The sequence below is a fragment of the Austrofundulus limnaeus genome, unplaced genomic scaffold (assembly GCF_001266775.1).
Source record: "Austrofundulus limnaeus strain Quisiro unplaced genomic scaffold, Austrofundulus_limnaeus-1.0 Scaffold453, whole genome shotgun sequence".
Taxonomy (NCBI): Eukaryota; Metazoa; Chordata; class Actinopteri; order Cyprinodontiformes; family Rivulidae; genus Austrofundulus; species Austrofundulus limnaeus.
Window position 1 is genome coordinate 388,367 of NW_013952855.1, and position 13,556 is coordinate 401,922.

The window sequence follows — 13,556 nt, forward strand, 5'->3', positions numbered from 1 at the left end:
AATAATAATAAATCTGTAGAACTGCTTCTTTCCAAAAACTGTAATATGCTCAGACACACTTGTTGTGCTCACGGCACTACACAGCTCATACTGGACCTAAGGTATCTTCTGCTTTTGATACTGTTGATCCCASGATGTTAAACAACAGACTTAGAAATCATATTGGGTTTTCTGGAAAGTGAGTTTCATACATTAAACTCTTTATTAAATTGTTAAAGAGTGGTTAAGCGACACTTGCCTGCAACTGAACTCAAGAGACTGAAGACTAAACTCTGATAATTGTGCTGGAAGTTAAGATTCCTCCAATCAAACAGTTCCTTGGTGTTTTAGGTCCTTCTGTTCAGTCCACTGTCAGAAACTTTGGTGTCATTTTTCATTCTGTGATGTCTTTGAAACAACACGCAAAACAACTGATCTTAGGAACATCTCTAAATTGAAAGGTTTCTTGCCAAAAGCTGAACTTGAAATKATCATTAATGCTCTTATGTCCCCTTGTTTGGACTACTGCCACAGTTTATTCACATGTTTAAAGAAGAAGGAGCTGGAGTGTCTTCAGGCTGTCCAGAACTCAGCTGCAGATTGTTAACTCACATAAACAAACAAGCTCACAACACACCTGTTTTAGCTTCTCTACACTGGCTCCCAGTTCATTTAGAATCMTTTTAAAATTCTGGTTTTAACTTTTAGAGCCTGAACACACTCCCTCATATACAATTTGATCCAGCTCCACACACCAGTGCACAGTTTGAGGCAGGGCCAGATTATCTTTTCAGCTTTAACAAGTCAATGAAACAACATGATATGCCATCAATAAATAACAGATGACTATTTGCTCTTGTTTTATTAGTGGTTGTGATTCAACAGTCTCATTATGTGACTATTAAAAATTAAAGTTGTCTGACAAGCGTGATTTTATGCAGAAACTACTCTAAAAATACTAACCTCACAATACTTTTTAGGATGCAATCATTTTATACTTTGATAAAAATRCCAAACTTTTCTGATGTGATCATTTTATTCCTGCTGATAATAAGAGTACAATGTGATCACTGTGTGCACTTTAGCAGATGCTGTGACTACAGAAATAATTGGTCACTTTATGCATTTATGTGATAGCTGTGGCTATGGGCAGCTCTAGCAAAATGTTTAGGGGAGTTGTCCTGGAACTGGAAGGTCGCCGGTTCGATCCCCTGTACAGCCGCTTCAGTCATTGTGTCCTTGGGCAAGACACTTCACCTACCTTGCCTACTGATGTGAGGGTCCGGTGGCACCGCTGCCATGCACCGGCCCCACCTCTGTCAGTGTGCCCCAGTGCCATCATTGTTGTGTGAATGTGTGTATGAATGGGTGAATGTCTGAAGTGTAAAGTGCCTTGGGGTCCAAGTGGACTTCACAAGACGTATATAAATTCAAGCCATTTACCATTTACCATAGCTAACACTAACCTAAACTGTCCTGTGGAGATTTTAACTTACTTTCTGTTCTTTGTAAAGAACACCCTAATGTCCACTGTGTCTGTGGAGGAATCAGATATTGAAAACAACTTATCATCACTCACGATGTGTTCCAGCACCAGCTGTGTTTTACTGCCTGCACGGCTGCAGTGTGTGACTTGATTTATGTGACCAGGAAAACCTGGGCTGGACTTTTAGTGCTTTGAGTTTTCTCCTATCAATCAAGAGGAAATGGATTATTTTGTCAAGCAATAGAAACAGTGCTGTTTTCCCCCCCTCCTGCTCAAGTGGGCCTCGCAGTGGTTCTCAAACTTTTTGGATCTGGGGACCCCTTACAAGTGGGAAAAATTTCCAAGGACCCCCTCATAAACCCCATGCTAAATAACTTAACCCATAAATGCCACAAGAATATTATTTTTTTCTTTAGTTTAGCATGTGTRTGCATGTTTTAAAATAAAAACCCAATTAACAATATAATTAATTATTTTGAGAACCCCCAGCTTGCAAACCCCTGGGGGTCCTGAGACCCCCAGAACCTCTGCTCTTGTGGACCTGGGCCCGTGGGCCAGTGCCCAAAATTTCGATATGATAATCCGGCCTTGGTTTGAGGTCATGAGGTCAGAGGTGTTTGGTGGTACCCTGCACCCATCAACTGCCCCGGTCTATAAACAGCCTTGACTCTATTGATGCTTTTAAAAATATATCTGAAGACTTTCTTTAACAAATAGGCCTTTAGCTAAGTTGTTGGAGTTTTTGTGTATTCTACTTTGTTCTTACTTGTACTTTTTACTTGTAAATTTTTCTTGCTTTTATTGTAAAGCACTTTGTGATTTTTTATCTAGGAAAGGTGCTGTATAAAACAACTTACTTACTTTTCAAATGTAAGCTTACAAAATCATTAAGTGTAATTCTTAAATGTAGTATGTTCTGGTGCATATCACAGTGTTTATTACTGAGCCAGCATTCACACTATTATTTTCATGTTTATAGTTCCAGTGTAAGTTATTTGCAGTTGAACTACTTATACATAGTTTTAGTATTTCTAACTTTTTTAAAACTCTTTGAATCATTGATTTTTATTAACAAAGATTTATTCATAGAAATGAATTGCAATCTATTTCCAACAAAGCATTGTTGTTTTCCTTGCTTCCTTGCTCCTCTTTTATCTTCCTGCTTCTTTAATGTTTACACTTTTGCTTGATTAAGCTTTTAGTTACTGTTTTGTTTATTTTCGTTTGAAGCAACTGCTTTCCTATTTGTAACTTTTAGATATAGTTTTGCTTAATTAAATTTTGACTAGTGTTGACAAATTAAGGTTTTAGCTATAGTCTTGCTGATCTTAGCTTTTGTTCAGCTTTTATTACCATTAATATTTAAGTTAAATCATTTTTCAGCAAATGACAACATAATCATTCAACGCTCAGTTTAGTTTCTTTAATATTCACAATAACAATTTAACAACAATTTAATATTTAAATTTCTAAAGCACAGATGAAGTTATTGAATCTTATTTGGTAAATTGTAATAAGGATTTATTTTTTCCTCAATAGGTGGCGCTTCCCCCCGGCAGCGTGTGATTCAGACAGGAAGTGTCTGAATCGAGGGGTTTGTATTGGAGATGAATCTGGAGGCAACTGCACCTGTAAGCCTGGATACACAGGTGTCAGGTGAGAGCAGCGCCTCTCCTTACAGGCAGACGTGYGTCTGAAGCACAGCCAGGACAGGAACATGTGTGTGTGCTGCTGCTCTGTCATTCAGTGTTTTGTTAAAACCCTGTGATGTGTTTCAGGTGCGAGACGGAAATAGACGAGTGTGAATCCTGTCCCTGTCAAAATGGTGCAACCTGTCTGGACCGACTTAACCACTTTCAGTGTGTGTGTGTCCTCGGCTTTAGTGGCAAACTGTGTGAGAGAAGTGTAAGTGGCCCAGACAGCACACACACTGTCACTTTCACTGCACACGTGAAGCCGGCTGTTCAATGAGATCGACTTTGATTCAAGCTTCTTACTGCTGTTCAGAATACACAGTACAGAGTACAGAGTACACAGTACAGAGTACAGAGTACAGAATGTTGTAATTCTTAATACAGATACAGCAAATCATCACTGACATTCACCTGATTCTCTGATCACATCTGTTTGGTAAAAATGTTTTATTCTGAACAAAACTAACCTCTATTTCACACTAGATGTGGTTTGGCTCAGCTGCTCAGTCCGCACTTCCTGCAGTTTGCTGTTAGTTTGCACCCCAATTTATACAGCGTCCGCTCCACTCAGGTCCGCTCCTGTGCGAAACACACAGGAGGTCTGAGAAGCGTGTGCAGGAAATGCAAGTTTGTGTGATAAATCCAGTAATAAATGTGGAAGTCAGAGAAAAATAAGTTATTGTGGAAGACAGACTCCAAACACAGCTGAAGCTAGCCTGGCCCTTGCCTTCCTACTCAGTTCAGCTCAATTCTAGTTTACCTTCACTGCTCCRTCTGGGAYTTCTCCCACAGACAAGGATTTCTTCGGGAGCATTACATTCAGGCCAATCAGAGAACAGAAGGTGGAGTTTTGAAAGACAACACTGATTTTCTGCACAGTGTCTGCTAGTTAGTTTATCAATGACAGTGGAGGAAGTGAATGAAGCCAGTCTGTGTTGATAAGGCTTCCAAATTAAAATAAATTTGTCTGACAAAGCAGCAGCTCTCATTTAGTCATCTCGTTCAGCTCGGTACTCCTCTCCTCTCAGTAGGGGATACAGCTCATGCAGTTTCTGGTTAGCTTTCTAGCTTAGCTTCCTTCACAGTGGAGCTGGCACACAAATGTCCAGCCAACAGATCCAAACATTTTAAACTTGAGCAGAGGCCACGCCTCCATCAAGAATTGCTTCTCTATAGCCGAGAGTCCAGACCCTCGTATGAAGCAAAGTGAAGAACAAGAGGCTGGTTTTTACCAGGCTAAGTTGAARCTGCATCACTGTTGTGTTTTTGAAACTTMTGATTTCAAAAACCCATGTGTATCATGTGTGTACACATATGCTTCATGCTACATGTTGCCATCTGCTTCCCAAACAGAAAAATACATTCTGACAGCATTTGTGTAAATATATATCCATATACTGTAGTTATTTATATAGCTGGGATTTTGACAAAATTAATCTGCTTTTGGTGAATTATTTTGAAAATAAGAATATTGTGCTTGTTCCTTTTCCTGTTGGTGTGATGTGCAGCTCCTGCATCCGGCAAAAATAGGATCACATCAAATTTTGTCAGATCGCCGTCCGCTCACCTCCACCCTGCGGAGCCAGTGTAAATCCTCTCATTGATTATAATGGGTGTGTATTTGCTGCAGAGGTTGGACCACAGCACAGCGGAGTGGAGACGCATCTAGTGTAAATTAGGGGTTATAGTTCGTGAATGCTGAGGCAGCATTGATTCATGCTTTGCAGCTCCTTCTGTCAGCCTTTCAGACTGCAGCTACTTCAGACATTTCAGCCACTCAGGAATTAAAATATTAAACTCCTTCAGGACATTTTGACGATGACTTTTTGCTTTTCTAACATTTATACTTTTCACATATTTAGTTTTATTTACAACTTTTCTTTGTCATTAAAATGCATTAAGATATTAGAGTTTTTTAAAACTCTTTATTGAGACCGACTTCAGCTTATTTGTGTTTCATTTTTACCTTCCTGTGTCCTTGTTTCCTGTGGCCTCCTTATGAGTCCTGTCTGTCTCCCTCTGCATCACTTTCATCTCCTCAGATGTCCCGTCCAGTCATGTATGTTTCTGTTTGTATCTTTGGTCTTTTTATGTTTTTTCTTTGTTTACTTTATGTCTCCTTTTTTGTCTTTTGTGTCCTTTTTGGGCATTTTACATTTCCTTATGCTTTTTCACAGTGGTGGGCAGCGCTAATCCAAAACTTAGCTCTGCAAATTCTAAAGCGCTTTTGAAAATATTTAGGTCCCCAACTTCGAAAATGCTTATGTCATAGATAAATTAGCAGAACCTAATTTTAAAGCACAAGTTCAATTTGACATTTACTAGCTGACAATTCATGTACAGTATGCACMATACTGCCAGCTAGCAGTGTAYAAACCCTTGTACAGTTTAATCCTACTACCGCCGATTGCTGGGGAACTGATTTCCTGAACCAGAACTTTAGCTCATGGTGTACAAATTAAAACGTTGTTGAGGCTTGCTAGTTTGGCTGCTTCTTTAAAAAGTTGATGAGGATTGTTAGTTTGGCTGCTTGTCTCTTTCTTTTGTTTGTTGTAGATTTTTCATTAAATAAGCATCAATAAAGTAATTTTAAAACAGTTTATTGGAAAACTGAAGCAATGCATTCTGGGTACATGACGGACTAACGGGAAACGAAAGCACGGGGAACAGGAAACTAGTATCTTCCCTTCAAAATAAGAGCTTGGATTTTAAAGTTTTTCATGTTTCCATTGAATTTTAAAGTTTTCCAGTTCACCTGAAACTCATCAGACTGAAGAAGTCTCTTGGAGGAGAGACGAAACGTTTCACTAAAGAAGAACCCATCCAGAGGACCTACCGTATTTTTCGGACTATAAGCTGCAAATTTTTCCTGAACTTTGAACCATGTGGCTTATACATGGATTTTTTTTCTTCAGCAACCAGGGGGCTCTTATGTTGCGTTTGCTTCAAACACTCGCTTCAAAAAAAGAAAGGAAAAAAAGAAAGAAAAAAGCGATCGCTTCCAGAGCCGACTGTTGTACCAGGAAGCAGHGATTTAAAGATAGTCAATGGCCAAAAACTCAAAAGGGGATAAAACAGACATTTTTCATGGTGGAATCTGACTGATAAAAACTTTGGAGCTTAATCCAGGACCAGTTTGTGGATTAACGTTGCATGAAGAGCCGCTGACTTTTTTTTTTTTCCCGCATTGCACTCCCCGGGAAGGAATCCCATGCAGTGACGTATGCTGGAGCTGGAGGGCTTTCCCAGCAGCTGGGCTCTGGGTTTCTTGGGGGAACTATGAAAGGTCAGTGCGAAAACAAACGCCGAACAACCACGTAACAGCTCGTCGACCGGTCGACAGCCGAGCGACCATACTGCCAGCTTAGCCGAAGGTGTAGCGCCATTTTGTTTTAGCTAGTAGCAGACACGACACGATGGATCTTYGACAGACACGATATCGGACAGTATGTGGGCCCACATCACGGATTCGGTGAAAGCAGCCATCAAGAAAATAAACTCAATTCCTGCTGTTATTCCTGGAGATACAACAAAGTTTTTGCAACCCCTGGACAACAGTGTGAATCTGCATTTAAAGCAGCACTCRGCTGAATGGGAGGCTTGGATGACTGACAGGAATAAATCATTCACAAAAACTGGCCGAATGCGAAGAGAGTCATTTCTTGATGTCTGCCAGTGGATCCTAACAGTGTGAAGCAGAGTGGATGAGTCCACCATCACCACTGGGTTCTGAAAGGCTGGACTGCTACGTGAAGAGGACACCACAGCTTCAGAGCCAGCATTAGCCCGGGAGGACAGCGACACAGAAAGCAACACTGAACAGATACCGCTGTGTGACGCAGCTTTTCTGAGCTTGTTTAACTCCGACACTGAAGAGGAGGACTTCGATGGTTTCAGTGCGCCGGAGGAAGATGAATGAGAGGTTTTGTTGGACCAGAAACTGTTAAAGAAAACTACCAAAATAAGGTCAGTTAAATGAACCGTATTCCTCCGAACTTTAATTCCTAAAGGTTTGCTTTTTATGTTTTGATGTTGAATTCACTTTTTTGATGACAATTTTTGGGGTACTGCTTTTTTATGTTGGGAGTGCGGCTTATATGCTAATGTTCACGGGTTTTTTTTTTTAAATGGCGGGGGCAGCTTATAGTCCGGTGCGGCTTATATGCTAATGTTCACGGGTTTTTTTTTAAAATGGCGGGTGCGGCTTATAGTCCAGTGCGGCTTTTAGTCCGAAAAATACGGTACTTATTTTTTCTTTTTGATTTTTTTCTACCTGGATTAGGACGTTTTCCATGTAGTTGCTCCAGTTGATCACTAGATGTCAGTCTTCACCAGCATAACATCTTTAAAACATTTATGAGTCTCTAACACCGTTGGCTGATTGCTTTTGGGCTCCAGTGTTTAAACTTTATTATTTTTTTAAAAAGGACCTCCGATTGTAAAGTAAAATAAATCAATACATACAAAATTTTAGTATGGATTACAAATGTTTACCGTTTTTGCTTTTGCCTTCCTGCTACGTAAGCAGACACAAAGCATTGTGGGAAATCAGAACTGTGGCCGAAAGCAACAGTACACAAGGATGTATACCTTCACAATAAGTGTGTTTATGTGGGAAGGGTGCTGTTGGACAGATCACGTGTGATGTGATTCATTGACAGCCTTACCTTCCGCTGTTCAAGATAATGATGACTGGTAGATAATTAGTTATTATTATACTGYGGTACTGCATTTTAATATTTGAAAGCGCAAATCCACTTATGCATTATAAAAATTAGTAAGACCGGTAAAGCGCAAATGAAATACTGTATTTAGGTCCGCAATTAGCGGATTTGCGCTTTAGCGGTCTGGTGCCCACCACTGCTTTTTCATATTTTTATAATGCCTCATGCTTTTTTCCATTTTACTCCTTTTCCTGTCTGTCCTGCACCTTGTGTCTTTTCTCTTATTTAAATATTTCAACTAATATTTAAAGTCAACTAGTATTCAACTCATTTCCCCATTTATTAGTAACTATCAGCAAAGTCACTGAGCACTCAGCATCCACACTGCATTTTCACAAGAATTTTTTTTCTAGATACTCTAATTCAGTCTTTAGAGCAGGACTCTGTAACCTGCTTTAGCTGTGTTAATGTTAGCAGCTTTGAGTCTTCCTCAGTAAATCCCAACAACCTTTGCACTACTAGATTTAGACAGTTTATCCCAATCTTAGAAGATCCTCTCAGGATCAGTCAGGATGAATAAAGCTTTTATGAAGTTGTCTCTTATCCATCATACGTCCATCCGGAGCTTTAAGGTTTTTATCTCCTGCTGCTAAAAAGGAAAGACATCATGTGTATTTATCTCTGTTATTTAGCAACATTTTTCATGAACCGCTGGACTGATTTTAATGAAAGATATAAAAATGAATTATTAAACAAGTGACTGACTTTTTGAATCAATCCCATTCAAGATGGCATAACTAAAAGACTTTAGTTGACACAAAAAAGGCAAGAACTTAATCAGTTTTACAAGATTTCTTTGTTTCAGTATTTTAATTCTGCTTTAGTCTATTTTTATTTACAAATCAACCATGTTTTTTTTTAATTAAATGGACATTTCTGTAGTGCTAGAATTTCTGGTCAAGTATTCATGTGGATTCTGCTCCTCCTCCCTGCGCCTCCTTTCTACCTGCTCTTGCAGTGACATGGTTAGTTTTTCATCAGAGTGTTGCAGGAGGCTTACCATACGGTGAACAGTGTTGCATCATAAATGTCCTGCAGTTCAGAAAATCTGGTGACAAATGGAACAACTGTCTTATTAAAAGTGATGCTGGGTAAAAACTATCTGAAGTCCATGTGATAGAACTGGTTTGAATCTTTCAAATGTGAATGACAGGTCTAACACTAACACTTCTTGGAGGAATACATATAAAATACATAAAATAAATAAAAAAACTGGCAAGCTAACCAGGTTTTTTCGATTTTATATCAACCATAAAGTATTTTTGATCTTGTTTTGAGACATCTTACCAAGTGCAGATGTCTTCATGCACTGGCGATTATTTCACTTAATATAAGAAGACTCAGAGTGATTTAAGTAGTTTTTAAACTTATTTTTAGTTGGCTAATTTTTGCAGTGTAACACTTTTAGATATATRCTGAAGATGAGGTACTACCATTCCAAGTTTTAGCTCAATATCTGTAACACTGACTAAAGTATGTTAAGAGTGATGAGTCATACGACCATCTTTAATTGACTTTAAAAGTTAACGAGCTGCAAACAACCAGTGATGTTTTTTCTGAAAGTGTCACTCAGTTCTGTACAGGGCTTTATGAGATTATTTCCTAGCAGACAAACAGGGTTCACAAGACAAATAAGACAATGCACTTGGTAAGATTCTTGAAATAAGGAAAATCTGAGTCAAATTAAAGGGGCAATATTATGTGTTTCTCAGGCATATATTTAAATTCTATACCATAATAAAGTAACAATGTCACCTTCAGTTGTTATTAAAATGCTGTTTAAATAGAAAATAAACTTCTCATCATATTTGTTTCTAAACACCTTGAAATTAGCCTCTGTCTCTTTAAGAACCTCCTTCCACTTCTGTCCCGCCCATTTCAGCACGGGCAGGTGTGTGTGCTCTGTGATGAGGAAGCTCTGCTTGGAGACACAGTCCAGAGGAGGAGATGATCCCAAAAAGCAGTTTTAGGCCCAACCAGTGGTTTTTGCTCCCCTGCCTGGCTGCCTCAGGACACTACAGGATTTCTCAAACATGCATGAATGAGTCAAAGTAAGACTCTGAACATGGTTTTGATGAGAGTATAACATTATAACATGATATAAAACTCAAAAAAGTTCATTTTACATGATATAGCCCCTTTAAGTGATTTCAAGAATCTTGCCTCTTGTAATAGTCTTTCTCCATCGGTAGATTTTTTTCTCTTAATTTGAGTCAAATTTCCAGGCTAACAAGTTTATTAATCGTCCAAATTCTGCTTTTGTTTAGGAAATCAGTCTCAAAACAAAATCAGATTGTAAGACCTGGTTAGATGGACAGTTTTTGCAGCATAATCACATTTTCAAGAGTGGAAAAAAAAAGGTCATTTAAAAAGTGTTTAACTTGGAAATTCATGTCGTTCTTGCAGAAAGATAACCATAAGGAGCAGGTCCCCTGGCTGGCAGTGACCATCCCCCTCATCACCTTATGTGTTTTATTAGCCATCCTGACGATGTTTTTCCTCGCCATGACGGCACGCAAGAAGCGCCAGTCGGAGGGCACGTACAGCCCCAGCTCTCAGGAGGTTGCTGGTGCCAGGTTGGAAATGGGCAGTGTCCTGAAAGTGCCTCCAGAGGAGAGGCTGATTTGAGGCAGGGAAGCCTCAGCTCACTCCTACATCCAAAGGATGCATATTATGGACCGAGAGAACATTTGTTCTGAAGGATCGTACTGCTCTGAGTGAGGAAAGATGGAGGGCAAGCCCATGACAGGCCCTCTGTCTGGAACAACTACTGATGCTGGACTCTCACAGTTCCACAAAGACTAGAAACAGTTTTACACTGATTCTTAGGAAGAGGGGAGAGTGTCAGAACTGACCCCAACAGGGCTCTGAAACTCTGGATCTTAAGGACTGAGGCCCGACCACATGGGAACATTTTTATTTTTTTACCTTTTCAGCCTTGCATCTACATGGAAACTGTTTTTGAAGCCACTAGAATTCTACCAAACCAGGTTCCAGAGTGAACAAAAGTTAAGTTGCTACTCTTACATGTTTGTTTTGACAGCCTAAACACAACCTTTTGAAGGTGTAGTAGACCCCCTAACCCACCCTATGACCTCAAGCGACAGACCCATAGACACACACATGTTTGTGTATGTGCTGCCAGTAAAACCTTCATTTACTGTATTACTTCAATGAACACAAATCACGTAATGTATCTCACTGAATCATCTAAAGCCAAAAATGTTTTTATCAATTTCTTAAACTGTCAACACAAACAAGCAAAGGCTGCAGGAATGTATACAATAAATATTGAATATTTAGAAGCATAGGAAACTAGAGGAGCTTTAAAAGATTCATACCTGTGTATAAAAATAACCTGATTAACTTTGAACATTGTGAGGAAATGTCTGACTGTCTCTGGATTCTGGGTCTGAAATGTGTCCAATAAGTCCCTGGGTTTGGACTGATTGCTGGTCCTAGGCTGATCACCAGTGTCAACATGTTAAATCATTACAGTGTTGAAGCCATTGACTCTTCCATCRCACAGTACCTGTTGTTAAAATAAAACACGTTGGAGACGAAGAGTTTTTTAGGAGGTTCCTCTAAACTGTTGTTCTCAGTAAAATTATTTTTAGGTTAGTTGTACATTTTTTCCTGGAGGATGACACAGCCACGTCTATTTAAGAGGAAATGCTGTTTTGCAACAAATGTTTGCATCAAGCTTACAAATCTTTGCGTGCAACATGAGTTAGCGTGTTAATGTGTTCTACCTGCTAACATGCTAACTTTTGTTAATAAAAATAACACAGTAGGTTGACTGATTTTTGAGCTGAAATTATAAATTTAAATTTTACATTTATTTWCAAAGCTTCTGTTTAAAATGTTTTTTCAGAAGTTCTGATCACACATCAGGAACATGTCGACACTTTTACAGAGTGACTGTCCCCAGATCAGTCTCTTTATTTACGTCTGTACATCAAAATTAAACTATCATAAATCATTTTATAGTAAAGTACCATTATACAAATAAAATAATCTTTGAGGTAATATGTATTCATACAGCTGTATTCATAGTCCAATTTGTTATAAAAAAAGCAATGAAAGCCTGTTTTACACTTTTTATTTTAAATCCCAAAACTGTGAAAACCTGGTGTTCTGCTCAAAGCCAGAGTCTCATACCAGCCCGTGTTTTATCAACATTATCATCCTGTAGTTTGAAATATCCTCTTTTCAATTATCCTGTAGTTTAACAAAGTAGAAGTTTGACGTTGATGTGAGTCCAGAAAAAAAGATATTTATTTTTTTGTTTTCTTGTCTTTCTTTTCTTCCTGTCTTTCCAGTCTGAACAAAGTTAAATATAAAATGTTCTGTTTCTGTTGTATTGTGGAGACAGTGTTACAGCGCCACATTAAGGCATAGTTACTACAGCCATTTGGGTCATTTTCTGTTTCCTTTAAGACGTAGGAAATGTGCTGAGTTCACTGGGATAGTTTTAACAGTGACAAAATAAAAAGATTGTTTTGGGAGGAAAGAATCTCACATGGACAAGGAATCAATCTCTAAAGCTGTTTGACATCCACCATCTGTTGGTTTTGGGGCCTGTAATCCATCACTTAAGGCCCAGAAAAGGAGAACCTTTGTGTGCAAATTCTAACACTGACTCTGGTTTTACATGATGAAACAGGGAAACATTTCTCCATCTGTCTTACTTCAGGGAGGAGTTATACCTGCAGGAACACACAAGGTCTCTGATTAACAGTGACATTTTTATAACTGTTCTCAGAGGCAGACTCCTTTTTCTCAATCTTCAACTCTTTAACAGATTTGTCTGCCTGAACAATTCATCTGTTTTGAGCAGAACATGTGGGGGGTGGACTTTTGGAAACTGCTTGAAGCTCTGAGGATGAAATTCATAAGAGAGATTCTCTGGATAACGTGTAAATGGGCATAAAATATTTTTTTATTGAGGGTAGGGGGACGGGGTTCTTGGATGTAAATGATCCAGACAGTTCTGGTCTCTCTCATAGGAGTCATAAAACTAACTGCTGTATTTTACCATCACTGTGCATTGTGTGACGATTCACACAACCCATTTTTCTTACTGTTTAATAGTGTTTTTGTTCATATTTTTGTGACATTTTGTGTGTATATGTGCTGAAGAAGTCCAAACCACTCTATTATTATTTTTTATATATATTTCCAAGATGTTTTCAGTATTTAATTGTAGAAATGTGGTTGTGGTCATTTTGTCAAGAAAAAAATCAGAAAAATTGTGGTCTAGAGTTTGTGAAGAATGTTTAGTTCAGATGCAATAAAGTAGAAATAAAAAAAAACGCAAACTAAAGTTGTGCACTTTTTTTCCACGAGTTAAAAATCAAGAGTTATTTCTTTGTAYGTGGACGTTACTGGAGCCAGAAAAGGAACCGCTTATGTCAGAATAACTTGATCAAGTGGAAATTTAAGACATGGGGAAACATGCAGCAAACATTTGCAGTGGATCAGAACTCTAAAGACACTGCAGTGATGCACAGCATTTACTTTTTAGTACTTATGAGTTGTCAATATCTTACCTGTCAAAGCAAGTCTTAACAATCCAGTGTGGACAATCAGGGGTTTATTTAATTTTTTATATGGGAATAAAACCAACAACTACTCAAATTTAAGAGGTGGGATTTCTTAGACAATTACAAC

The 13,556-nt window shown here is 38.6% G+C and overlaps 1 protein-coding gene across 2 annotated transcripts in view; it reads left to right on the top strand.

Moving 5' to 3' along the window:
* Positions 1 to 13,209, top strand: part of LOC106529583 (protein crumbs homolog 1) — a 62,172-nt gene extending 48,963 nt beyond the window's left edge. For both annotated transcript variants that reach the window (XM_014025050.1, XM_014025051.1), the window contains 3 exons: positions 3,005 to 3,121; positions 3,244 to 3,370; positions 10,290 to 13,209. In XM_014025050.1, coding sequence (XP_013880504.1) covers positions 3,005 to 3,121; positions 3,244 to 3,370; positions 10,290 to 10,511 — 466 coding nt within the window. In that variant the 3' untranslated portion in view covers positions 10,512 to 13,209. The remainder of the gene's footprint in view (positions 1 to 3,004; positions 3,122 to 3,243; positions 3,371 to 10,289) is intronic.
* Positions 13,210 to 13,556: the final 347 nt, after the last annotated feature.